At 45.7% G+C, this 27632-nt stretch overlaps 1 protein-coding gene across 1 annotated transcript in view; it reads left to right on the forward strand.

The window, feature by feature from the left end:
• The window catches only part of spock1 (SPARC (osteonectin), cwcv and kazal like domains proteoglycan 1), a 61325-nt gene that overhangs the window by 15645 nt on the left and 18048 nt on the right, over window positions 1–27632 (forward strand). Inside the window, exons 3-4 of the mRNA XM_076164963.1 lie at window positions 14760–14805; window positions 22986–23066. Coding sequence (XP_076021078.1) covers window positions 14760–14805; window positions 22986–23066 — 127 coding nt within the window. The remainder of the gene's footprint in view (window positions 1–14759; window positions 14806–22985; window positions 23067–27632) is intronic.

Raw genomic sequence — 27632 nt, forward strand, 5'->3', positions numbered from 1 at the left:
CATTTGGAGATTTTACACACATTTCCCGCTGGATTTGGATCTGATTTGGTTTGGTTTGGTGTATTTTGGACGGAGGTTTAATTGTGGGGTAGCAGGGGCGTCTGATTGGGTTTCAAACCAAGGCCTCAAAGGGGGAAGGCTGCCATGTTGCCTTCAGGTACCTGCCATATGGAGCTGAATGTGTTAGTCAGTAAGAGAGAAATTCTGATTGTCTTTTTCACTTTTTAACAATGCTTTCTCTCAGACTTACACAATTGCATTCTGGAGTTTGTCACATTCTTCCTCACTCTCACGTCTGTGTTCTTACATAATTTCATCATTTGCGTGCCTTCACTTCATCAAGCGTTGTCTAGTTGTTCTTTTATCTTGTCCAGTTTTGTGTCCCTGTTCTGTTGCAGGCTGCTCTTGTTTTTGGCCTGTGTGTGTGTGTGTGTGTGACGTGTGTGTGTGTGTGTGACTCAGAGTTGAGTGACTATAATAACATTCAGTTATTGTCCATTTGAGGTTTTGTGGCACCTCAGCCGGAGCAGGGTTTCAGTGCTCTAGACAGGAAATGATAAGATCTCAGCCGTCAGCTGTTGGTTATATAACATCACACATAGGCACTTGGCAGTCTGGTCAGGACTCAATGGCTTGTTGTCAGTGTTGACTGAAAGGTCTTGAAGAAGATACGATCCACCGGGGGGAAAGGAACAGCTCTGTTTTGGCAGTAGAGGCTGAGCTGTGGGTAACGGGAAGCCATCCAGCTCAGCTCCAAATGTCACACAGCCACGCAGACATTTCACCTCCAGTGTCAGGAGTGTCATCAGCGGAATCAAAGGAGACCGAAAATGGAATCTCGCCCACAAGTCTCTCCAAAACCTTTGCTGCGTGAATGATTTCCCTCTGATTTGTATAAAGTTGTTAGGAACTTTAGATCAAATCCCTGCATTCTTGTTGTCATTGCTTGACAACAGAGTTCTATTCTCACAATGCTCCTTTATTTCTAGTAACCATAAAAACACTATAATTATCATGCACCCTGTCACTATAGCAACACCCCCCTCACCCCCACCCTACTCATTCTCTATTTGGAGCTCTCCACCTGCCCTTTCTCCTAGCTCAAGTCAAATACTGAATATTATGCCTCTTCCATTTGCTTATCTTACTTTCTCTGCAGTGGAACTTTTAAAGGCTCAGTACGCTTCATAACAAGTGACAACGTTACAGAGGAGAAGATGATTCAGGCCCTGCGTTGGTTAATCAACACTTCCTCCATTGTAAGAACATCTTTCTCCATTTCCTGCTCTGTTTTAGGAGGACAATGCCGTCTCCTCTTCCATGGTTTCCATCAGCGTAGACTGTACTTCTCCTGGCGTTCTGGGACGTGATCACTGGCACGTTTCCAAACACACCACCTCCTTTATTTAGAACCATATCAGCTCTCAGTATCGACATGCTTAAACGCACAAGTTCAAACGCAGAGCCGCCGCGCCGTCTCTCACAGGCAAACAAAGTGTAATTCAGACTCCGTCGCCTTTTAACGCCTTGAAGTCAAAATGCCTACAGCTTTAAACGGAGATAAACACCCTCGCATCCATTTCAATTATTTCTCTAATCTGCTATCAGCGTCGTGATTAGCTTTCCTGTCAGCTTTACGATTATGATGCAGATTACGGTGATCATAACTGTTGTGATGATGGTGATGGTGATTGTGTTTGTGATTATGCTGCTTATTGACTGTGGCCGTGTCACCGAGGCAATCTTTCATCCCAGCTGACTCTGAACGCAGCTCACACACCAACACACATCAGTCCACGCTGAGCCAACGCAGTAATTACAGACTTTTTTCAGCGGTTTATTCTATTCATTAAAAATCCCAGAATGGAAAAAAAAGAGTTAATAAATACATATGATTAAAAAACCTCAGCATTATTCCACTGTTTATAATAGTGGACCATGATTTCATGTATTCATGAATAAGTAATCCAATACTGGCTTTATATTTTCCATTATTATTCCAATGTTTCTTCCTATATGCTGCTTTCATTTACTTTCTGTTCTCACTTTCATTTCTAACACCGTTCTGTTCATGTAATTGAACGTAAAAAGTCTTTGTTTGTATTAATTTACAGCAATTAACGGTGATAATTATTCCCCCAGCACCTTCCACATTCCATATGTTCCAGAGTGGGAGGAGCTACAGTATACGGAGCTATCATCATAAGGCATAGGGCAGAAAAATGTCTCTGTAAATGGATATTATGGTATTGAATATCAGAATGGGCGCGCTGCAGAGGCATCACAGCATCGCTCTAATCAGAACAGATGTGACAAGAAGAAGTCTTGTTTATTCATCACTGATCAAAGTAAAAACACCAGAGGAGCCGGCGGTCCCTGTTGAGTCAAAGAGAACAGCTACAATTAAGGGAATGTAGATTTCTTTTGTTGCTTAGAAAATGTGTGTGGAGTCATTAAGGTGCAATGAAACCTCCTCATTTTTTATTTTTCTTCCTCTACTGGAGTATTTGCCAAGCCCCGAACAGATGCAGAGTTATATTACCGTACACCCCCTGCAGGTTCTAATCTTAAAGGCGTACATATTTTATTATCCTGGGTATTACTCATAAGTGAATCATAAATAGAGAACGATAAAGTGAAGGGATCTGGGGGGGAAACACACACACACACACACACACACACACACGCACACGCACACGCCCACATGCAAAAACATACAGGCAGGGTTAAGACCTACAATCGTAACGCTAATTCACGGAGGCACAAAAGAGCATGAAGGAAAACAAAAGGGGAGAAAAATCCATCAGCTTGTTAATGCCGCCTCTGCATGCAGGAGCTCAAATCTCATTTAACACTGTTAGGAGGAGACGGAGAGAGAGAACGAGGGAGGATGTGAAAGAGAGAAAAGACAACTAAATGAATAGACGGATTCTTTTTTTTTCTCCTAATCATCAGCTGTGGCTTCAGAAAAGAAAGAATAAATGGCAAATTGAAACGGAATTGTGGCGACCGAGAGCCGCAATGCTGGTTGAGCTCATCCAATATGACTTATGAGTTTATTAATCCGGAGAAAAGCAAGAAGGAAATGTGTCTTTTGGATAGGATAATATGCAGATTTTCCAATGACTGGATCACATGGTGTATACAGGAATGTTCTGTAGCTGTGATCGCTCAGTGAAAGGGCTAAAGATGGCGTCGTCATCTGCATAGAGTGATACGATAAGCAGTCTGCATATGGCCACACAGCAGGTTGAGCAGGTTGAACTCTATTTCTAATGCTTCCTGCAAACAGCAATAAATAAAATGATATTATCTAAATATAGATCCCATTACAGCAGCGCCATCTGGTATCATTGTCTGGGATCTTCGTTAATGGAACGACAAAGATTTCAAAATGGTTAACTTCCGTCTGAGACAGCCCGCATCCCACACAACCCTTGTTTAACTACGAGACCTTCAACCGCAACCTGTTTCTGCACCCAGACAGGCCTCTAGAAAAACATCACCAAGTTCTAACTCAGTTGCTTAGTGTGCAAGTGGTGTTTCTGTGACCGGTGACATCATAGATTACTTCATTACACAGGCATATAGAGTGAATGTGGTTAACATAAAAACAGGAAGCAGCAGCAGATTGTTGTCTCAGGCTTCTCTCAGTCAATCAGAGCAGAGGGAGTGTGTTATACCCAGGAGGTCTCATTAAATTTGATTTTGTGTTTGTTATCTCCGAATGAAGAAGTCGGGGCCTTTTCCCTGTATCGTTCCACACATGGCAACGTGTACGAGTGCAAACACTGAGAGGTGTTTATTTTTACCACAGAGAGAGATAACTGTGCCGTGTCGTTGAATCACACCTGCAGGGCACAAAGGAACCCTTCGGCCAATCAGGGCAGGGATCACCCAGTTGGAAGGGCCAACGGGCCCCATGTGGGCTTGTTAGGGACCCAGTGTTGTTTGTTTGTTATGAGCAGAAGAGACATGGAGACAGGGTTGCTACAAGTGTCTCTCTCACTCTCACTCTCTCTCTGTTGTAGCTGTTGGTGATTCACGTCGCTGTGTGTTGTTGTGTTGTATATGGAATCATTGCAGTAAACACTTTCATTTACATCTTAAACCCCACAGTTTCTGACAAATACCCTTTCATGCTCACAGAGAGAGAATAGCTGCGGCTCGTTTCGTTTTCTTTTGATGCTTCCGAAGGCGACGTTAACACCTTTTGAAGAAAAGTTGAGTGGTTAGGATTTAGATTTAGAAAGAACAGGCAGAGCTGGTGGTATACTTCAGCCAGAAACACCTTGGATTTGGGACATTAAAGTTGGTCTTTTCTGTCTCTCTGCCTGTCTCACATCAATGAACGGGGTGTGTGGGACGTTCTTTTTTGTGGTGAACATGCAGGTAGGATCAGGAGGATTAGATCAATCGCCTCTTGCTGCCCTGATTCAGTTTTCTGCAGCGAACTCTGACGGAGCAGTGTTGTTATCATCGTCACATATTTTTTTTTAGAAGATAACGCACTTTAAAGTCATCCTAACGTTACAAGAGTTGTCGAGATAATGCTGAGGCAAGTGCACAGCCTATGGAAGAGGGTGCATTACATTGTGTGTGTATATACTTCTATATGTGCTGAAGTATAAAGGCTGCAGTGTTTGTGGATGTGCCGGGCTTTACTTGTGTTGTAGTGAGCTTACGGAGATAAAGACGTCCGTCCCTCCGCTGTAGCTAACGGTACGCAACAGCGCTCAAGGTCTGCTCCATCTTAAATCCCCCACCTTGTTTCCTACATCTCTTCCCTTACCTCTCTCTCCCTTTCAATTCATCCTCCTCTTTTTTTCCCTGCCTCAGCACCTTTCCCCTCCTTCTCTCTCTCTCTCCCTCTCTCTCTCTCTTTGTTTTCCTCAGCCAGTCTGTTCCTGAGTAAGCCTTTTAAACTAAAAGATTGTGTGAAATGAGCTCCCTGCTGCTGTGGGTGGCAGAGCTACCTCTCTCTCTCTCTCTCTCTCTCTCTCTCTCTCTTGGTCTCCCCCCCCCCCTCTCTCTCTCTCTCTCTGTCTTTAGATGTTTGTGTTTGTGTGTGCGGGTTGGTGGATGAGAGGTGTGAGTCGTCATGGTTATCTACAGTACAGCACTACTTCTTTGATCAGTGATAACGACCACAAATCCTCTTTCATTCCCTGCCAGTGTTGTTTTTGTGTAATGATTTTCCATATGTTCATATTTACATCCCTGTGTGTGGGATGGAGTCTTCTCACAGAGGATCATATCTCCACTTGTCCCCTCCGCAGGCACTTTTGACTGCTCTCTTGCGTACGATGCATCCGTAACGTTCCTGCTTGCTTATTCTAACTTAAACATTCAGGTTGTGTCCTCCAAATGCTCCTAATATTCCAACATGTCAAACTTTACTCCCATTGGTTTCATTGGAGGACATTTGTATGCTGAGAAACTTCAAACAGAACAAATGTGAGCATCGGCATGCCGAGCACACAAGAAGGCATTTGCAGGAGCAGAGAGGCGGTAAGCATTAGTTAGTGTTTGATTTATGCGGGCAAACATTTGCACAAAGTAACAGTTTAATGAGTTGATCAGAAAACAGTTTCAGTAGAGAATCAAACCACAAACGGTTCGGGTATTGAGTTGATAATGATCCCGATGCCTTTTCTGTATTTTATGTGCAATGTTCCTGCACGCCTGATGAAGCCTTGGAAAATAAAGCTTTTTTACGTATACATATCATACCAGCTCGGCTGTCACTGAGGATGCCAGGGTTTTCTGTTTATCGAGTGTGGATTCAAATGCAGCCAACGGATGAGAACGGCGATAATGAGCAGCCAGTCAGCCTGAATGCAAAATCAGGCAAAAATGCAAAAAAGAGCAAATAGACCTGCTAGAGAAATCCAGGAATAAGAGCATCCTGGGTGCAAGCGTCTGGGGCAGATCAGGCAGATGGCCGGGGCTTCAGGAGCTCCAGAGACTCCAGCGGTTCCAGAGACTCCAGGGACTCTAGGGACTCCAGGGTCTAGGCAGGATTGGGGTTTGGGCAGGTGACCCAAACTATAGAAACCAGGCAGAGAAAGAGAAAGAGACACAGCCAGATGATTGAGGCGTGTGTGTGTGTGTGTGTCTTTGACTCTGTCTGTCTCTATTTTTAGAGTCAACGTGTTTGTTCATGCGTTCATCTCTGCAGTGAGGATTTGCTGGTAATGAGGCAGATTCACCCCTGAAATACATCACTGCCTTTATACGTGCGGCACTAAGGGGGATTATTTATTATGCTGGTGTGGACTTTGGCTGATTTCAGCTTTTACTATTAATGTAGTTTGAAATGCCTCCAGAAAACCCCCACACACACGTTTAAAAAATGTTTTTTCCATTTAGAAAAATGCTTTTCTCCGGCCACATGCGACATACATAAACATAAGACCTTGTGAAAAGTTTATTCAGAGTTCTGCAAAGACCTGCATTTAGTAGACAAACCCTGAAAGAACCCCCACACACACACACACACACACACACACACACACAGACACACAGTGAGGTGAGCGAGTGCCTTCCTACAGGCATTCTTTCAACTCGCTAGTCGCATTTTCTCTGTGACCCAAACAGACAAACAAGAACAAATACAGAAAGTTTCCAAGCAGAACGAAGGAAGTCTGGAGGAAGAGAGCGATCCGACAAGCTTAAGCACTTACAGTCACCCGAGGCAGCTTTAATTATGCTAATCGAGGGTTTAAAGTCTTTGAAATTAAGACACTAATGCAGCTAAAGTTTCGTAAATACTAAAAGTTTAGTAAATGCAACTACAGTACATAGTAGAGATTATTGTCTATGCAGGAGATCAAACCCAACGCTTTGGTATCAGAACATGCCACTAAAATGCTACAAACTTTAAGATGGCGGCTGAGTTGTCTTGAGGACAGCTTCCATCTGAGCGCCCGAGTGATTTGAAAATTGGTCAGTGAACAATAGTTCTGTTCCAAAATGAGTCCTGGATAGGGGTAGTTTCTGAAGGTTACTGCAGTACACTTGAGGGAAGGAGGCAGAGCGTCTGAAACAGGGTAGAGACAGAGGTCGTCCATCTCTCCGTCCTCCCGGGCCTCTTCCCCTTGTTTCCCTGGAGGAGCAAACAGATAACAGAGCCGGCGTATGATTGGCTTAAGACTTGGCCGGTTGCCACGGCTGCATTATCGCCACAGAATGCGAAGGGGAGCCGCGGGTTTCTCTGTTTGAAGATAGGGTTTCTTTGTACAGCTGAAATCACCGGGTTGGAACGCTGCACCTCGAGAAAAGTGAAGAATCATGGCTCTGCGTCTGCGTGTGTGTATGTGTGTGTGTTTGCTATCGTTTGGCCATTTCACGCTGTTTAGCATAATTCCTTTCATAATACTTATATTCCTCGTCTTTACACATTTGCACACGGAGACGCACCGGGTCGCTGCATAGGAAACAAACACCCTGCAGAGAGAAACACGGCCAGGAGAAGAAACTCAGCTGACTCGTGAATATATTACATTTGCACTGAACCTTTGCCCTCATTTTGCACTTTTCTCTCCACCGAACCCTCCGCGCGACTCATCAATGCAAATATATGGATTCAATTACTTCGTCTTTTTTTAGTAGCCCGAGTTCCCTCCTAAAATCTCTTCATGCTTCAGCGAAAGTGTAATTTGGACATAAGCATACGGGCTGTTAACACTTCCTCTCTTAGAAAGTCTATATCTGGCTGAGCCGTGACGAGGGAGAGCCACATCTGCGAGTCAAAAACCATCTTGTAACGTTCCTGACGCGCAGTAATGTCGACTCCTTCCGAGGAATTGAAGGAAGAGACGCGTAGGACAACAGCAAAAAAAGACGAAAGCTTTGATTTGCCTCAAGGAGTAGATGTTATGGAGGGATTACGGCTGCCAGAGGGAAACACGGTGTGAGAGCCCAGCCCAGCCAAGAACTGAGGCCGCAGACTCCATTCATCATCATCTTCTTTATGGCTACACACACACACACACACACACACACACACACACACACACACACACACACACACACACACACACACACACACACACACACTCTCACACTCTCATCTTACAGGTGAGCGGAGGGAAAACACAAACATACACTTCCAGCCTTTCATGTCATCTTCCCATGATTTCTAAATCCCTTCAATCAAATCAATCAATCGCAATTTTCGCGCAATCCACAGAGACGCAGCGATATCGATTATTGACGTCTTTCTATTGTAAAGCAACAGGACAATGACACCGATCAATTGGCACAGCGCTGCACATTCCGCACTTCCTCATTAGGTTTTGCGTTTCCACCCGCCGCCGCGTTTTAAACTCGAGAGCCTTGCATTTTTCATTTTCTCTCATTCCACTCACTTATCGACTCAATGGCGGCCTCAGACAGTCGCTCAGCTGTTCGCTCATTTGCAAACACAATGGCGGGCACGCACCGGCGCCCACATTCCTCCGCGCTGATATCTGATTCTTCCAAGCAACGGCGAATATCGTTATTCATATCCGTCTGTGCTGCTGAATAAAGAAGACTTGGATTTCTAACTCAGTGAGCGCGAATGAATGATGTTGCACTCATCCTCCTCATTCTTCTCTATTACTTTGTTAGTTCTTCTGTGCTGTACATATATATGCGTCTATGATTGTCTTCACACTGTATATGTTCTTCTTGATCCACTCCTTCATTAGCTGCTTTCTCTCTGCTACATAACATTGAATAGAATCTACATTTCTGCACCCCAGGCAGACGTTTCCTCCTCCCCCAGCTGATAGAAACACACCTGACTCACTATTTATTCTTTGGGGCATTTCTGTGGTTTTCAGAAAAGAATCCCTTGACACCTGGAATGGGAACATAACCCTGCACGGCCCTGACAGCCAATCATTTTGATAAGTCCAGCGTGTCAACTCTCCCTCTCTCTGCCCTAATTGTTTCTGTCATTTATGTTCCATCCCTGCCTGTCAATCTGGACCTCCTCTTGTTTTCTCTTCTCCTTTCGATTCGATTCGCTCACACCGAGACAAGTGCAAAGATCGCCCACTCTCCCATTTTCTGTTTGGCCTTTTTTCTCCCCGCTTCTAACACAGTGTTCCCGATCTCCGTGGCCTTTTTCTTGACTTCTATCAAACTTCTGCTCTGGTCATCTATATGCTGCATGTGGGAGGAAATGGGAGGGAATAAAAGACGAGAGAGCAGATTTGAAGAGAGAGCAAAAGAAGGGACTGTTCCACTTTTTGGGGATGGAGGGTTTTCCCCCTTCGTTGCTGTAACGTTACAGGACAGAATGAAGAGGAAGCATATTCTGGAGGTTTGGCACCCGGCCACAGTTGTCACTCGCTGGATCTGTTGAGGGATGTATTCCGCAATGAAAAAGGAGAGAGCGACAGAGTTGATGAATGAGGGTGTCTATAAAAATAGAAGGCCATGGGGGGAGGAGGGGGGAGGCGGACGCGGAGGAAAAGTCATTTGTCTCCGTTTAGAGATGCCGGATTGGCTGTGAATGCAAATGTTGCCATTGGTTTCGGCCGGATCCTTACGTGACTCCAGTGTCTGCATGGAATTGAGTGTTTGGATGGTGAAAGTGCCACTTATGATTTTCTCCTAATTGTGTGTGTGTGTGTGTGTGTGTGTGTGTGTGTGCAAGCAAGAGACAAGAAGGGAGAGATCAAGAGAGAGAGTTTCGTCAGAGTCTAATGAACTATTAATTCTACTTTGTGTGGGTATTCTCAAAAGCAGGAGCAAGGAGCCGGTGTGTGTGTGTGTGTGTGTGTGTTCAAATTTACTATGCAGCACATTTAATATTCAGTGTACCTGTCTGCTGTTATGCACGATAGGCCGCTTGTCAATGTCGACAGCATGTTTGAAAGTTGAACAGAAGTCAGCGGTGCTTCGTTATAAGAAATCAAACTTCCTCCTCTGCTCCTTCCTCCCTCTTCTTCTCGGCTCCCCTGCTCCTTCTCTCATCTTCCCATCAGTCCGCCCTTCTTCCTTTCATCCTCTCCCTTCATGTTCTCGCACATAGATTAATCACCCCCAACATTCTAATACTTCAGTCCAGTTGGTATTGGGTTTTTCAGAAGTGGAACTTAAGGTCAAACGTTTTCATAGGTTGGACTCTTCCTGTTCCTCTCTCACCCTATATCTCCATTCTACATCTTCCCTATCAAAGTGCCCACCGTGACCTCGTATTGTTGTGGATTTTAACTACTTGTCATAATGTTTAATGCCCTCAAAGTCTCTTCGGAAACCTACTCCTCCAAATAATTTCTCAAGCGACACTTAATTAGTTTGATGAGACACTCCCTTTGCGGCTTAAGATGATGGAGGGGCCGTCTTTACACAGCTTGTTACGTGTGATCGATACAATACTCAGCTAGACAGAGACAGAGATTTGATGAATGTCGCCTTTATCACAAATATGACGCTCATTCCCATACAAACAACTTCTCTGTATTGATTGTCTCTCAAGAATATGCTTGTGTGTGTGTGCCCGTGTGTGTGCGTGTGCGTGTGTGTGTATTCCCACTGCGATATTGTGGTTGAAGAGCTTTGTTTTAATTGCGTATTGCTTTTACTCAGCATTCTCCGCTCCCTCTTCAGTAAAATATGCAAGCGCCTCTCGGAAAAATCCCCCCACAGCTCTGTTCTGCTAACCCGCACACACAGCTCGTACATCATCCACGTAGGGCGCCCATCTGATTCCAGGCCAGCGCCCGACTCTGTGACGGCCTGTAGCCTTAGGGAGGAGATAGAGAGAGACGGGAGGGAGGGAGAGGAGAAGGAGGAGAGGAATTTGGTAAGGTTCCAAATCCATGCATAAAATGAATCAAGTACACAGTGAATTTTTAATGCTGTTTAGTTTGAAGAGAGAGGGCAGATTTACACCCTGGTCCCCACATTATGACGCCCTCACTCAGGACTGCAGGCAGGGCTTCAGCTCATTTTATGTTAATGTGAATATTTGTGCACAAATACCCACGCCGGGCACATTACTTCAGATTTCTGCTGAGCCAAGGCAATCAAGGCTTAAGCCATTCCCACTTTGGTTCCACTCTGACTTCTTTTAATCCCTCTCTGCATTTCCCTTCCACCACCGAATTCCTTGGGGATCTGCTATCCGATCGGATCTCGGAAGTCCCATCCATGTAAAAGCCTGCCGAGGAAAAATAAATAAATAAATACATACGCTGACCTGGCAGAGACCCTCCAGAATGCTCAGAAGAGATGAAGTTAGCCACATAAATGAAAAAGCTTCCAGTTAATGTTACACAATAGCGGCTGTGCAATCGGATTTCTGGTCAGACTGGCTGCTGCAGCGTTCCCTGGCTGGTTTGGACTTCTCTGTGATGTACTGCGTATTAGAGCCCAAATATGAGTACAGCAGAGGCTCTTCATCCAATTTATTGATCTGATTGATCTAGAAGCCGAGACCAATCAGTTTTTCGTCAGTTCAAGAACTAAATGTAAAAACACAACTGTATAGATTTGGAAAAACATGCTTTAGTTGTACTTTTCCGCTGCCTAATGAATCGCTAATATAATGAAGTTGAGCTTAAATATTCTAATTCCAGTGTGTCAGATGGAGGCATGGCTAAATAAACTGGGTCTAATTTGTGATTGAATTAAATGCTAGTTTAGAAGGAAGAAGAAAAAAAAACAGATTCCAATTTGGGTGGCAGCTGTTGTACCACATTTTAAACAGATTCTTAATTAAAGCCCAAACAGGCATAAGTAAACAGTCCGCGCTTTCACTCTCCGGCAAAAAAACCTCCAGCTGAATGTTTTAAAAGTCAAACCCGGTCCGGATGCAAAAACGTCACCTTCAACTTCAACCGTGAACCGACTCGCTCGTTAGGATTCCAGCCGCGGACTCAAACTGGAAAGACAATGTGATGATAAAGTCTGGGTTTTTTAGTTCCTCATCATCACTGTGAAGAGTTTGAATGACATTGGGTGGAAGTCCGGGTGGGCTCAACAGCCGTTTAATGCCTCCCAGATGAGCGCTGTAAAATATTAATGGGGGGTCCTGGCGAAATGTCATCAGCGGTCTGGAGGCTCAATAAGCAGGAGCTGAGTCGTGGTATTTGAATAACATAGAAGGAAAGAGCCCACATTAAGACCCCTGACCCCTGACACACAGACACATATAGTCTGATGCTATAAGGAAAAAGGTCCTCTCCTCTCTCCTCTCTCCTCTCTCCTATCTCTGCACAAAATTCCGTCAGCTTGCCCCCTCTCATCTTCCTTTCTTCTCTCTCTTCCCTATCTGCGTTGCTGCTCGTCTTGAGGCCACTCAATCTGCCCTCGGTGTGTTTCAAATTACATGCCACATCAAATAAGCCTATCTTATAAGCGTTTGTATGTGTGTTTGTGGCCGTGTGTGTGTGTGTCTTCAGCATTCAGAATGAGAAGCGCAGGATTGTAGCAAATCTGACAAACACCACATATATCATTATCACTGACCTTTCTTTCTCTCCTCTCTTCTTCTTCCTCCATTCTTCTCTCTCTCTCTCTCTCTCTCTCTCCCTCTCGCTCTCCTCTGCAAATCATTTAAAGGAAGTAGAGGTAAGTGAATGCACTGTGTGTGTGTGTGTGTGTGTGTGTGTGTTAACTTTGATCATATTTTGAAACTTACTGCTGCTGCTACCTTCCCTGAAAAGCCCCAGACTGCCTGTGACAGTGGGAGTGTTGGTGCTGCTGATTAAACAGACGCACAGACGTTTGGAAGCTGATTTGGCACAACGAGGCTCTGTTTACTACATTAAGTAAATAAGAAAAAACATTTGATTACAAAATTGAACATCAACATGCCTTCTCATTATCTGGAGGCTGCCTGCAGTGTGATTCAGATCTCTGGATGCATGTTGTCACGCAATTAAAGCACAATATTCCTCTGGATGAGTCTTAAAAATACCTTTGTGTTGTTGTCTGCTGCATTCCAGGTGGAGATGCACGTGTGAATCAAGACATGACTCCCATTCAATTAACTTAATGAATGAGGCATCGCACAAATGTAGAGTATGTGCTGTAGTGGATCAGAATGCAGTATCAGTATGAGTATCAAGGTGCTGTAATAAGATCGCAATCCGAACAACGCATTTTCAAGCAAATTGGTTTGGGTTCTGAAGCTCCCAGTCAAGCTAAATTGAATAAATCCTTTAATGCAAGATGTCAATGGGGCCTAAATCAAGATGGTTAGGTCCGACCATATATGGAAGTATCTGAGGGACTGTTCCAATCTGGAGTAGGCAGTTATAGTAGTTGTTTATCATCTACACCTACACACACTCCAATAGGACATTTGGCACCAGGAGAGGAATCCAATCCAATGTTTGGAGTCAAATGAAGAAGTAGCAGCATATTGTAAAAGCCTCACACTGGGTTTCAAACTGATTTGTTTTTTATAGAGCAAATTTCCATAATTTCAATAAGAGAGACATCAGGGGAGACGGTGGAGAGACGAGGGAACAGGAGGGAAGAGAACAGACCTGAGGGAGGAACTCATCAGTGTCCATCTCCTCATTTATAACATCGGCGTTGGCAGCTGTCATTTATAGAACACGGACTGGATGAGCGGGTCGACCCTCCGCTTTCTCCGGATTTAACACAGCCTAATTTAGCCTCCCCCTCTCTCTCTCTCTCCCCCCCCCCCCCTTTTCTCTGTATCTCTCTCTCTCTGCCTCTCTCTTCCTCTGCCACACACACACACACACACACACTGATGCTAATGATAGAGGTGGGGATCCGACTTTGAAGCCCAGCAGGTTCCCTCAGCCCAGTTCAGATAATGTTAGTGACACGGCCTCGCTTTCCGCTGACACACATATGGCTCTCTGTTGGTGCCGCTTCAGTAGTAGACCCCATTACTGATGTGTGTGTGTATGTGTGTGTGTATGTGTATGTGGCACATGTAGTAGCGGAAACAATTGGTCTTCTTCCAGGGGCAATCAAAAACTACACATAGAAGCTCATCTCTAGCTATCTCCCTCTCTCACACACACACACACACACACACACACATACATAGGGAGTTCACACTGTGTGCTCGGCCAGCATCACAAAGCCGGTCACGCTACCAGTGTGACCAGTGTTACCATGTGTCACCCATCCATGTAACATGACTGAACACAATAAATGCAGCATCATGTCAGCTCGTCTAAACGGGTGTACAGGCCGCACCAGAGATGGTGTTTGGGTCAAATCCCTCCAGCTGAAGCATCCTGCTCACCATCTGCCTCCTTGCTGACCTCCTGCCAAGCAGTTTTTTTTCATATCGACCCTTCAGTCTGCTTCATCTGGTTCTTCGAATTCAATCTGTGCACTTTCCCAAACTTTTTCCCAGACGTTCTGACCTTGACATTCAAATTCGTCTGTCCAAGTTCAGCTCCACTCTAAGCCTCGCACCGCTCTGTGCCTGGCGCCGCTCTGTGCCTAACGCTGCTCCGTCCTATATCCAAACTTACCAAACGAGCTTGCACTGATCAATATCATCCATCCTCCTTCCCGACGCCCCCTTTTTAAAATCAAAACCATGAAGCTGGGAAGATGAGGAAAAGGATAACAGAAAAGTGAAGCAGCATTTCTGGGTTGTTAGATCTGTTATTCCTCCTTCTCTCTCTGTAGTCGACAAATTGATTCACTGATGTCGACTGTGTGGATTTATTATTTCATAACCCAGTTTCTTCTCCTTCTCCTTCTTCTTCTTCTTCTTCTTCTTCTTCTTCTTCTTCTTCTTCTGTGTTTCTCTTCAGGATGACTACTTCAAAACCTGGGCTCCTGCCAAGCCCTTGGACCAAGGTAAGTGTGTGACTTTTAAGTACGCTTATATTCATGCACGCTGCATGCTGCATGAGAGTATTAAGTGCGTCCATTGGGCTTATCAACGAGTCCCCAGTGGCTTTTTAAGCCTTATTCTAACCCACACGCCCACCATTAAGAGAAGTGAGTTATTTCCTTTAAGCCGCAGCAAACCGCAGGGACTCATGTAAGCAGGAGTTCTCAGCACGGCACTTTAAATGACTGAACAGGAATGATTTGAATTCCGCCGCTTCGCTCACATTTACTTTTGGCTTTCTCCTCCCCGACGTGTTAATTGTGACCGTTAAGAAACAGCTTGAGCCACAAACGCACACGTATTTAATTACTTTTCACCTTCCGTTTTATTCACGCCGATACAATTCAAAATATTTCATTACCTGCAGAGACTTCTCTTTCATGCTTTAGCTCCGATCTGTCACTGTGAACTAATGCTGCCAATCACACGCTGTGCTGCTCATTAATAAGACTCTACTTACTTTCTCTTTCTGCTTCTCCGCTGTTTCGCGTTTTTTCCCATTTGAAACTTAACACACGTCCTCCTCTGCGCTTACATCATTGCTCTGCCCTCATCTTCACCAGTCAGTCACAACCCGCTGACACCAGCAGACGCTCTGGAGATGTAGAGCCGACAGTCTGATCCTCAACGCGAGGCTTATCTTAAATGTAACCTTTACACAGTGGTGTGTTTAAATGGCAGCTGTCTTCGCTCTGAGTGTGTGTGGTTCAATATGAGGGCGGCATCTTAGAAGTAAGAGGGATGACCAGGTGATTCAAACTGGCAAGAAAGACAGAAAGCATCCATCCATCCATCCGTCCATCCATCCGTCCAGTCCTCATACCTGCTTCACATGCAGAAAACGAAGCAGATCAAAGAAAGTTAAGGACTCGGCAAAAAACTTGTGAGAGGTTTATCGACTGGTTTTCTCTCCTGGCTTCATGCATGCAGGCCGTCTCTGCTCCTGGTGCAGTTTGCAGCATGTAAATTAGGTCCAGCTCGGACTAATTGCCCTGTTCAGCGAGCCGATGCCCAAATCTCAATCATCCGGCCGTATGGAGCGACTGTGGCAGCCGTGCCAATTGCACTTTATCAATCACAATCATTTGTGTAATGCTCTGAGAACCCCAGTAACTCCTGACCAAACTTAATTATTGCAAACACTCACACTCACACTCACTTTCACTCAGCCTCTCTGTGGTACACTCCCCCCCCTACACACACACGCACACTGTGTAAATGAAAGGCAGGACAGTATGCAGCAGCTCAGTGAAGAGCGCCGTCAACTTAAATCTTCACATTTACATTTATTAGTTTCTTTGCCGGGTGTGTTTCTGCATCTGTAGCGCCGTAACTGTAAGTCTGGAGGGAAAGACTCGCTGTAGTGGTTTATGTGGGCCAGCTCCTGGAGGACACAGGGCCGAATAAGAACAATTGGCACATCAGCACATCACATTCTAGTCTCACTCCCAGGTTTCTCTAAGGAGAATGGAGATGAAATGTAAACAGAGCTTCAATCTGAGCAGGGATTCCATAAATAATGGATTGGGGAGCGTAAGAGAAGCGGGAAGACATTTACTGAGCTGGCAGGAACACAATCAGCAGCCCGGTTTGCCTTTAACAAACGCAAATGGAAAGTTACAATTCCTCACAAGCATTCTTGTTTGTTTGTGCTCATTTCTGCTAAACGATCTCAGCAGCAGACGAGTTAAAGAGTCTGCAAAGTGAAACGTTAAGTAAATGTGGGATATTTGGGGAAAACGTGATTTCAGCCTCGACCGCTTCGTTACTCAGCTTTGTGACATGCTGAGTCAGGAGTGTGTGTGTGTGTGAGCTTAAACAGGATATTAAAACAGCCGTCAGTTATCCTGAGGTAGTAAAGAGTAAAGGGCAGCTGGAGATTGTGTTCCAGGATGATGTTACGTTCATTTGGAAAACATTTGCTCCCCGCCGCCACGAGAGAGTTTCAGGTTTCCAAACTTCTACTAGAATAGTCGGCGAGCCCCTCCGCCCCCCCGCGCCACGTCTGGTCTGTTTTGCCGCGCTTATTCTGCCGCAGTAATGTTCCTCAGCTGCACGCCGACTCTGCTCCCCGCACTGCAGAGAACGCAGAACTCACCGTGCGTGGCGTTCACTCACACACTGAACAGCACACCTGGGAGGAACGGCAGCAAAACAATTAGACTGTAAACATAAAACGCTGCGTTTTTTGTGCCGTAAAATCAAAAGGGGGGAACAAATGCAGCTGGAATCTGCGGGCCAAGCTGGTCAGTTTACGGGCGGGGGGGCGGGGGGGGGGGGGGGGAGGCCCGATGGTTATTTTTGTCTGAAATTGCTTCTCTTCGGCTCCATTTGCATTCAAATGGTCCGACATCGATCACGTTTTGACTCCAGACGTTATCTTTCTTCTCACCTTTGCGTCGCGACCTCAAACACACACAAAGATACTGCAAGTGCCCGGAGCCTGGAGAGGAATTTGCTGAGAGTGTAGATTGAAACATAAACCCAGGAATAAATATTGTGTGATGGCGTGAGCTCGTGACATCTGTGTTCACACGTGAGCACATCATGTGTGTGTGAAGCTCAAATCAGCTGAGAGGATTACAGCATCGATCACAAGCCCGACGATCTCCAGTTTGACTAATGAATCAGCTAACGTCCTTGAAGACTAATCAGCGGCTGGAAGGTTGATGGGGGGGAAATTCCAGTCCGCTGATTAATGACCTGAACATTCCGGTTCCCTCTCCACCGTTTTAATCAATGGAAATTGGCAGGATGTTAGATCACGTGACCCAGCCGCTGATACCGAACATCAAAGCCTAACCAATCCATCAGTGTTTGCCCGCGGTCCAGCAGGCTGATTTGTAGCTTTTTGTTGATTGAGATTTGTATTTAAATCTAATTTTGGACACGTTGAAGCTTTTTTCTGTTCTGGCTGGCAGGGAACGAACATATGCTCCGTCTCATGGCAGAGCTGTGACCCCTTCAACACTTATCTGGCTTCTGCTGCGTACCCAAAGATTTCCATGTGGTCTCGCTCTCTGTGTGGTCGTGTTTCTGCTGTATTTAGGTCTGTGCGACATCATCTGGGCCAAGCTCGCTGTTTTCCTCATTATTTTTAGGAAATGACTGAATGTTTTGCATTTGGCGGGGCGATTTGTTGACACTGAGCCACGTTAGACAGCGTTTGCGATGGTTCTTCTTCTGAAAATGCAGCATTTAATATTTCATAATTGTTGTGGGAGATGGAGATTCTAATTTTTGTTTTTCAGCTTTCTGCCATATGCGCCCAAACTAAACGTGGGAAGTTTTCAGATCAACGTGAGAAAGATTGGAGGCACACACGCACGCACGCACGCACGCACACGCACACGCACACGCACACACACACACACACACACACACACGTCGTAGCACAATCTGTATCACTGCTCCATCTCTCCCTCCTTCCGCTCCTTTAACCTGCACTCATCTCTCTGTGTCTTGCTCTTGCTCTGCGTTTCTCTCTCGCTCTCCCACTCTCTCTGTCTTTCTTACTCTCTCTTTTTTTTGCTCTCAGTCTCTATGTTTCTTGTTTGACTATTTCTTGCTGTCTCTCTTTTTCTCCGTCTCTCTTTCTCACTCTCATTCGCTCTCTCTTTCTCGCTCTCACTCTCTCTTTCTCATTTCACTCTTTCTTGCTCTCTCTCTTTCTCACTCTCTTTCTCGCCCTCACTCTCTCTCTTTCTCGCTTCACTCTTTCTTGCTCTCTCTCTTTTTCTTCCTGTCTCTCTTTCTCACTCCCTTTTTCACTCTCTTTCTCGCTCTCACTCTCTCTCCCCTTCGTGTATCCGACTTTCCCTCGATTCTTCTTTTTCTTGAAGTTTTCTCCTTTTTTCTAATGATTTCTGACACATTGAGTCCAACCCAAGAAAACATGCATAATAATAACGCGAACCGATATCCAGCGGTGACGTAAGCGCCGGGCAAAGAACGCTTCAGAGAACGATCTGTTTTGGTTTTCACACACACTTCATTCATATTTTAAGAGGCCTCCTTGTCATTTCCACATTCTTTTAGACTAATTGTACTCTCGGCCCTCCTCCCTCTTCTTTCATCTGCTTCTTTTTCGCCCTGCAGGAAATCTCTAACAAAAGAGCTCAGCAACTTCTCTTTCCTCGCCGCTCTGTTTCCACATTTCTCCCATTTTTTGGAGGGATACTAGCGTCTTTGATAGCTTGTCATCTTTTCTTTACACTTTTAATTTCTGCATGGCTGAGATAGGGAGTAAATTCATTATATTTAATTAACTTTCAAATTTGCATGGGGCTGGATTTAAATAATAATGTGATGATATCTTTGAATGCATTTCTGGGTTTTTTCTGCTTCTCAGATTATTCAAATGACTCCAACATGGAACATAGATGAATTAATAATATAGATGAATGTGAAGCAGCACTGTTCAATAAGTGTTGAAGCTCTCGTCTTCTCTATCGCACTGATGTGTGATATTAACTACATCCCAGTCTCAACACATGGTAAACTAAATATTCCTCAGCATTGCCACATGAACGTTGCTTTGAATCTCACAGAAATTGGGCTTGCGGTTTCAATTTTCATCCCAAACTTGTGATGTCTAAGCTTGAACAAACCGCATTCAAGACTAAGTGCCAATCAAGAAGAATTTGGACCGAGGCATGTAATATCCATTTTTTTTTCGTACGATATACACATTCATGAACATACAGGAACACACACACATACACACACACACACACACACACACTCTGAGCGCCCTCACCTGTGACTGACTGCAGCAATCTAAAGCGAGAGTGCAGCCTTGTAGTCATTAAAATATCAGACGTGTCCTGACATTTACTTTCCCTTTTCCCATTTACAAAAACTCTCCCTCTCCTACAATCTCATACACTCACTCAAACAAACCGACGCTCGCTGGCTCGCTCTCTTGCTCGCTCGCTCGCCGTGGACTCCAGCCAAGCTGATGATTGGATCTCACATTCTGTCATTTACATAAAAGAGTTTTACTTTTGAAACCCGGCTGTGACCTTCTAAACTTCTCCTGGGCTTGTCCTGCTGTTGCCTCTGCCGCTCCCGTCACAGCTTCTCCCGGAGACAAACTGACGAATTACGTCATTACCCACTAGTTTTCTGCTTCTTCCTCTGTTCTTCCTCATCTGTCAAAAGCTCATCAGCAAAAGCTTTTATAGCGATAGAGAAACGCAAAAAAGGAGGAGAAAGGAAGGCGGCAGACGATAGCTTTTCTCTCTCTCTCTCTCTCTCTCTCTCTCTCTCTCAGCAAGGCCGATGCTAAAAATCAGTGTTTGGCTAATTCTGGATTTATGTTTATGGGCATGACCAGTCGATTTGCAGGATTGTAATTGCAACGTGTGAGTGGAAGGGAGTCAAAGAGAGGATTACAAATGGCAGCCAGCGCCCCATTATCACAATCAGTCCAGGAGTGGGAGGAGCCAAGGGGAGGCGACGGCACAGACGCTAAAACAATACAGATTATCAGGGTTACAAAACAAAACAGTTTATTAATAAGTTCATTTGCAAACTTAGCGCTCGCTCCGCTTGTAAGATAACATCGGAAATCAGCGGTTTCTATAGTAACCAGTTTGGCAGGAGGAGCGGAATCATTTTGGACGCTCTGTTGGGATCCGAAGCAGCAGCCACAAACAAAACCCACAAAAATCTGGAGCTTCCAATTTGCCAACAATCAGGCTGATGAGAGGCGACATCGCGTGTTTGCCGTCTTTATTTACTGTATCTATTCAGATGCCCCCCCCCCCCAGCACCAGTGGCTGTGAAGATATTCCTCATCAGTCCACTCTTCTCTCTTCCTCTCCCTCTCTCTCTCAATCCAGTCTCATTTAACGATATTCGATTTTTGCCTTCAGGATCTCTGAGAGAATTAGAGACCGAGAACAAAAGAGACAATTAAACACCAAAAACAGTGAGCACCTTCGCTCTGCATCAGGTAGAAAACAGAGAGAGCGAGCGAGAACAACAACAAATATTTCATCCGGGGGCCACTTGCTGACAGCTCTCACACACACCCTCTCCCTCTCTCTCTCTCTCTCTCTCTTCAGGCGTTCTCTGAAGATTGTTTATTGCCCCCACTTTAATGGCTCGTTGGCTGCGTTATAAAAACTCATCAGTACCCACGATCCTCAGCTCTGCTCTTATCTCCGCCCTTCAGAGGGGCGAGGAGCTATCACCTCACACACACACACACACACACACACACACACACACACACAAACACACAAACACTCCGCCTCAGTGATTCAAGCGCATGTGGCGAATTATCTAGTCACACACACACACACATGGATGGTAATCAATACCTACAGTGCTGCTGCCACATGGAGAAAGGAGACACACACACACACATACACACACACACATAGGCGGTCACACAAAGGGGCTTAATGTTAATTTAGCAAACAGCTGAAGCCAATCAAGTCAGCAAAAGCCATCTGATTCCTTTTTAACAAGGAAGGAAAATAATGAATCCTATGGAGGAAACATAGAGGAGGCCCGCAGGAAGGTGACCAGCAGTGATTAAAAGAGGGTAAACGTTGGCAGATAGAGCGGCGGGGAGAATTGAGGCTCTGTCCTGCACCTCCAGTTTGCAGAGCCAAAGCCAAAAACAAACACTCACACACATACACACACTCACACACACGCTGGGAACAAAATGAAGCAGTGAATCAATGGACTGCAGTTTGTGAGGCGTGCTGAACAGGCTGTTTTAGCAGAGGTACACACGCATTAGATCGCCCCGGAGACACACGGCGTCCGTGTTAGATCACGCCCTCTCTGCACTCCAGCCAGTGAGGGGAAGTGATGATCAACATAAATTTGGATAAGTAAACCACAGAGGATTGAGAGTCAGGGGGCGATGGATCAGGCGAAGTGCCATGTGTGTGTGTGTGACGTGCCGGAGGTGTGGGAGGCTCTCCAGGGAGAAACCAGGTCCAGGGGAGTGGATTTACCTGTAGAGATGATTATGATGATGATGAAAGAGAGAGACAGGGGAAGAATAGTCAATAGAGGCAATACTGACAGGCAAAGTAGGACTCACACACACACACACACACCCCTCCCTCCACCTCTTCACCCGCCTCAACAGGCCTCCTTCCATTTCCCCGTCACTAACCCAGCCTCTTATAAATCACCTGTGCTTCCGCCTGATTCTCCGGGGGAAAGAGCAGAAAGGAGGTCTGACGGTCGCCGGGTTCATAAATAAAAACGCCGGACGAATTAGGACGTTCATCATCTGGGCTTGTGAATGTCACAGCCTTACACACAGAGCAGAAAAACTCCTTTCACCTCCCTAAGTGTCGGCCCCGCTGCGTGCCGCCTCTTCTTCTCCCGAGGGCCCTTTAATTCACGGCGGCGACGGCGGGCACTGCGGCAAAAAACCACTGTGGCGGCGTGGCAGATGGTGCTGTCATGGAGGACTCCATCAGGGAAAATATAAATAAATCAAATGAAAAAAGGTGCTGATGTGTCGGGCAATCACACACATGCAAATGCAGTGTGTGGCGTGTTTGTAATGAGGCGACTTCCCGTCTATCTGACAAACGTGGATTCGGCTGCCACGGTGCCTTTCTGACTGTTGTGCAGTCGTGCCTGAGAGAGAGAGAGAGAGAGAGAGAGCGTAAAGCAGTGCAGCACCATGTTTAATAAGCCTTCACGTTGGACTCCCCAGCTTGTACTTCATCTCCTTACCTGTACAGCTGTAACAACGCATACACGGCAACGCGGCTCTTTGCATCGTTGTTGTTGTTGTCGTGCTGCACCCTGAGGCTCAGCCAGCAGACAGAGAGAGAGAGAGAGGGAGATGGATGTGTGTTTTTGTGTTTGGACAGAGATGCTTTCCCTCAGCTGTGTCTGCTTGTTTGCGCTGGGTCATTTGGTAATGACGCTGTCGTGATTATTCCTTTCAGATGAGGAGAAATTATGTCTTTCATGCACGAAGCGCCGCTGAGTCTGGCTTCAGCTCTGCAAAATATCTGAAGACATCAAGCATCAGCATACACTCTGCTCCTAGATCGAAGGTTTTCAACCATTGAGGGGTCCAACTTGGAGCCAAACGCAGCCGTTGGCACACATTCCCTAATTATTTTTGCTTTTGCTGGCTCTTGTTTTTCAGAGCGAGAGGCCCAGCCGGTCAGATACGAAGACCCGGGAACCAAAGCTGGCTCCGGCTCTGCCAGGAAGACAGTGCCGGATGGTGAGTATGGCCGCTAAAATTAAACTCATCAGGGTGGAAAGGTATTTCTCAAGTCAGTGAAGGATGAGAACTGTTCAGCCACCGACCGGAAACCCTTCCTAATAACTGCCCCGGCTCCCTCTCCTTGCCTCCTGCACTCTGGCTCCACAACATGCAGCACCTCTCCTCTCCGTGTCCTTTAACACCAAGATTAAGAGTCTGCTCCGCTCCACTGTCTCAGTAGCGTCTCCAGCACCATGATAGGTGGAGATAATGACGGGTTTAGAACTGCCGGCCCCGCGTCAGAGGCGTGCGGTGAGATGTCGAGGTGATAATGAAGCCCGGTGTCCATTATCTGAACCAGATAAAGCAACTCTGATTCACACAGGAGGATCAAAGCTCGACTCTTCCCCAACACGGAGCCTCAGCCAGGGATCACTTCAGTCCTGAACATCAGTGTGTGTGTGTGTGTGTGTGTGGATTTGACAGAGCAGCTACCATGTGGGCACTAGCTTCTCTATTTTGCCGTTTGCGCTTGTAGCTCAGCAGGAACTTTCTATGTAGGAGCAGCGAGCTAAAATCCTCTGCAAACTGTGTGTGTGTGTGTGTGTGTGTGTGTGTGTGTGTGTGTGTGTGTGTGTGTGTGTGAGATATTGAATTAACTTAATTAGCTGTTTCTGGGTCTATAATGTAGGAACAGATGATACTTTTAATTGAATTTTGCCGAGCAGGGAAAGCGATGCAGTTAATTTCCTCTCGGTCCGGTCCTTGTTTGACATTTTAGGGGTTGTTAAAAAGTCCCTTTATGGTTTTCCATATGTTCTGCTTTCAGTGTGTTTCATAGAACACCGCAGCTCTAATAAGCACACGGAGAGGAGGAGTCCTAACCATGGCGACCATCACGGTTCACTGCCATTACACAGCATCGTCTTACTGTTACTGCAGCAATCAAGAGAGTGTTTATTTAATTGATTTGATTCGTCGCTGCTTAATGAATTGATTCTGCATCACTTGGCGGCAGATTAACTCCCAAAACAAGATGAGCTGGAGCATTCGCAAGTAGTAGTTCACATTTGGCTTTTTGCATTATTGGGCAAAGCTGTTTTTTTACTGCTGGGAATGTGCTTGATGAGAGCAAACAAGACTTAATTATCAACCAAAAAAGGCATCTTTAGAACCGAGGAGCCGGAGCTGAAAAGGGTCGGATACTCCGCTGAGTCGCTTTCACAGAGTAATTTGACACACGACGGGATCAAAAATATTGATTAATGCAGGTTTAAAGGGTTTAAATCTAAGAGTTGTGTCATAAATCCTCATCGCCCCGGTGTCCTTTCATGCGACGCACGAGTAATCTGTTTGCACTGCATATTTCACACTCATCCTCAGCGTCCACTCCAGAAACGTCCACGCCGGCTGAGAAATACGAGGCAGCAGTCCGGCGCTGTTTCTCATTCACCGGCTCTCCACCACTCCGGTTTGTCCTTGGTTCTTCCCAAGAGGATAAAGAGGATACACACACACACACACACACACACACACACACACACACACACAGAGAGGGAGAGAGAGCTACATTGTGTTCATCAACTTTATAGTAGAAAGCCTGCTGAGACCCAGCGCCACCTCTTTAATATGCCACATTCACAATAAAGTCAAGTAGATTGAAGAACTTGAGGAAGATGAATCATCAAGAGCGGAGAACAAATGATGAATGGCACAAATTTGGACGATATTAAATTATATATATTTGGATTTCTCTATAATAGCAAATATTTGATTTTTAATTAGTAAAAACTGATCCTCATCCTCATCCTGTCACCTTTGTGTCCTTGGAGCTCAACAACAACAACAGCAATGTGTTGTGTTGTTATTCCCCAAGATCGCGCCGTAGATTAGTTTTGCCACGACGAGCCCCGGAGAGCCGGAGAAGAATCTGGAAGCGCTTTGTAAACGAAAACGCTAATTGACGCGTCGTGGTGATTACAAAACTCATTACACGTGTTTCCATCATGCAAGCGAGTCGCCATCACAAGCTGGGAGATAAAACGGATACACTAAGTTGCTGAAACAACATTGTGCCACGTTCACTACTTCTTCCTCAATATCACTAAATAATCAGGTCAGGGCAGAATATGAAGCTTTTTATTCAACACCAGTGTGTGTGTGTGTGTGTGTGTGTGTGTGTGTGTGTGTGTGTGTGTGTGTGTGTGTGTGTCTGGCTTCTGTATTTATATACATGGAGAGAAATGAGTAGTGGAATAAGAGCCCTTCATTTCTGTTTGATGGCTTTGAATGGCGGATTTACCAAATAAGTCCACATTAGGCAAATGAACACAGCAGGGTAGCGATAATGTGCAAATGTGCACTTGACAATCACACACACAGAGAGAGAGGACAAAGCCACTCGCGGCTACATGAGATTATATAAAACCACTTTGCTAAGTCGTTCTATGGGAGCGGATTTGCCAGCAAACAAAATGAAAAGGCCAGTAACTACCTCTGCTTTAGGAAATCATCCCACTTCCACCTCTTCCCTCCTCTCAGCTCTGACAGTCTAGACTTCCAGGGTAGCATTTCGAGATTCCGAGCGGTCCCGTTTGTCCGAGACGTTTTTTCTGTCTCATTGTGTGCCAACGCTTGTTTGGAGGAGGAGGAGGAAGAGAGAATGGAGCTTCGGATTATTGAACGCCTCCGAGTAGTAGGACAGTGCAGGAATATTACATTATTTATAGTGCATCTGTGTGTGTGTGTACTGTATGTGTGTGTGGACATAGACAAAAGAAGAGAGTCTGTCAATGGCCCAGGGAACCAGCTTGTAAGTCAAGTGTGCAGTCTCTCAGTGTGACCCCTTCCAGGCTGAACTGGAGATCAAGCAGACATGAACTCCTTGTCTGTCAGACACACACACACACACACCCACACTTTCACACACACACACACAGAGAAAGAGAGAGCGAGACAGTTAAGAGCTTCGGGGGAGTTGAAGGACAGAGACCACTTGACAGCTTACAAAGGGGGAAAAAAATGGAAATCTTCCTCCACAATAACCCCGGATCCAAGCGCCCGGCGAACAAAAGCTGAGACGCAGCGGGTGAGCGAACGGGTCAATACGATGTCACAGCAGTCGAGAGAAAAGCAGCCGGCGTGAGAGAATGGTGCATATTTCATCGCCGGGTCATCACTGGATATATGAAAACAGGGAACAGTAAGAGGCAAAGTTTGATGCAGACGAAGGCAGAGCAGAAGAGCTCCTAACGACCAAACGTACAAACCCGTTCAACACCAATGGTGGAACCTGTTGATGTTCCCCTGCTGAGGCGCTGACGGGCATCATGGCAAATACGTCTAATTCTTCTTTTCTTTCATCTTCTGTCTTCCTCCAATTGCAAAAGTCTGCACCTGAAGTTTTAAAGCGTAAACGTCGAAGAGATGAAATGAAAGCAAACAAGACAAACAAACGCGTTCCCTTTGAATCCATTTGTTGTCTCTTAAGTGCGACTCCTCCTGTTTTTGCTTTGAAGCCTCCTTTGATTTTGCTTTCATAGTATTTTTTCAATTAAAAACACATGGCGGCTTCGTTTCTTCAGGGGCTTCCGCGGTGTGTGTGTGTGTGTGTGTGTGTGTTTGTATGCAACCGGCTCTCCGTCCAGATATTTCACCCCTATAAGCCACTGTGGTTCCTCCTCCTCCTCCTCCTCCTCCTCCTCCTCCTCTGGCATTCAGACTGAAACAGCCTATTTATCTTCCCCCTCTCTCTCTCTCCTCCGTTACATCCACAATCATATCATTGGCCCGTGTTTTCAATAATTAATTTTCTGGTTGGCGAATCCGTTCCATCATCCCAACATCCCAGAGGCCTTCTCCGCGCTTTTCATCCCTCCATCACTCCTCCGCCGTCATCCCTCGCTCCAGTGCCTCTCGCAGGCCAAACAGTTGGACCCCAGGGGAGAGAGGGGGGGGGGGGGGGGGGAGGGAGGGGGAGAGAGAGAGAGAGGATTTATCTCCTGATCGGTTTTGTCTTTCAGCTCTCGCTCTCGCTCTCTCTCTCCCTCTCTCTCTTTCCCCGTCTCATTTCTCGCTCTCTTCTTCCCCTCAGGTGAAATGAAGAGGAAACACCTTCTTTTTAATTAGTGCATCAAAGCCGGAAAGTGACGTTTATTTTGCCTCACCCCGGTCAGGATGTTTCCTTCGGGAGAGCTTGTTGAAGCGCTGCGTTATTTAATTTGAAGCTTATTTATTCGCCGTTTGGAACAATTGCAAGAGAGGAGCAAACAATGGAGAGCAACACGCCAAGGAGCACGGGGCTTGTTATAGAAACACACACACACACACCCCACTTACTTGTTGGCCTTTTTTCTGCCATTTTCTCTGACCGCCTTTATTATCCAATCACTGCTCCTCTTCTGCTTTTCCGTTCAGCATTAGAGCTCAGACGAGACGCTCGATTTTGCTCGACCCCTTTTTCGCTCTCCGATGACACATTTGGGGTAGAAGAAGAAGAAGAAAGGAAGGAAACGTGTCCAGTTTGAGGTTTTTTCGAGCGATTTACCGTCGGCTGCAAATAAAACTTTAAAGCTCCAAAGTGCT

This window comes from Genypterus blacodes, unplaced genomic scaffold, assembly GCF_046128005.1.
Source record: "Genypterus blacodes isolate CSIRO-AG114 ecotype Tasmania unplaced genomic scaffold, CSIRO-AGI_Gbla_v1 ptg000139l_1, whole genome shotgun sequence".
NCBI lineage: Eukaryota > Metazoa > Chordata > Actinopteri > Ophidiiformes > Ophidiidae > Genypterus > Genypterus blacodes.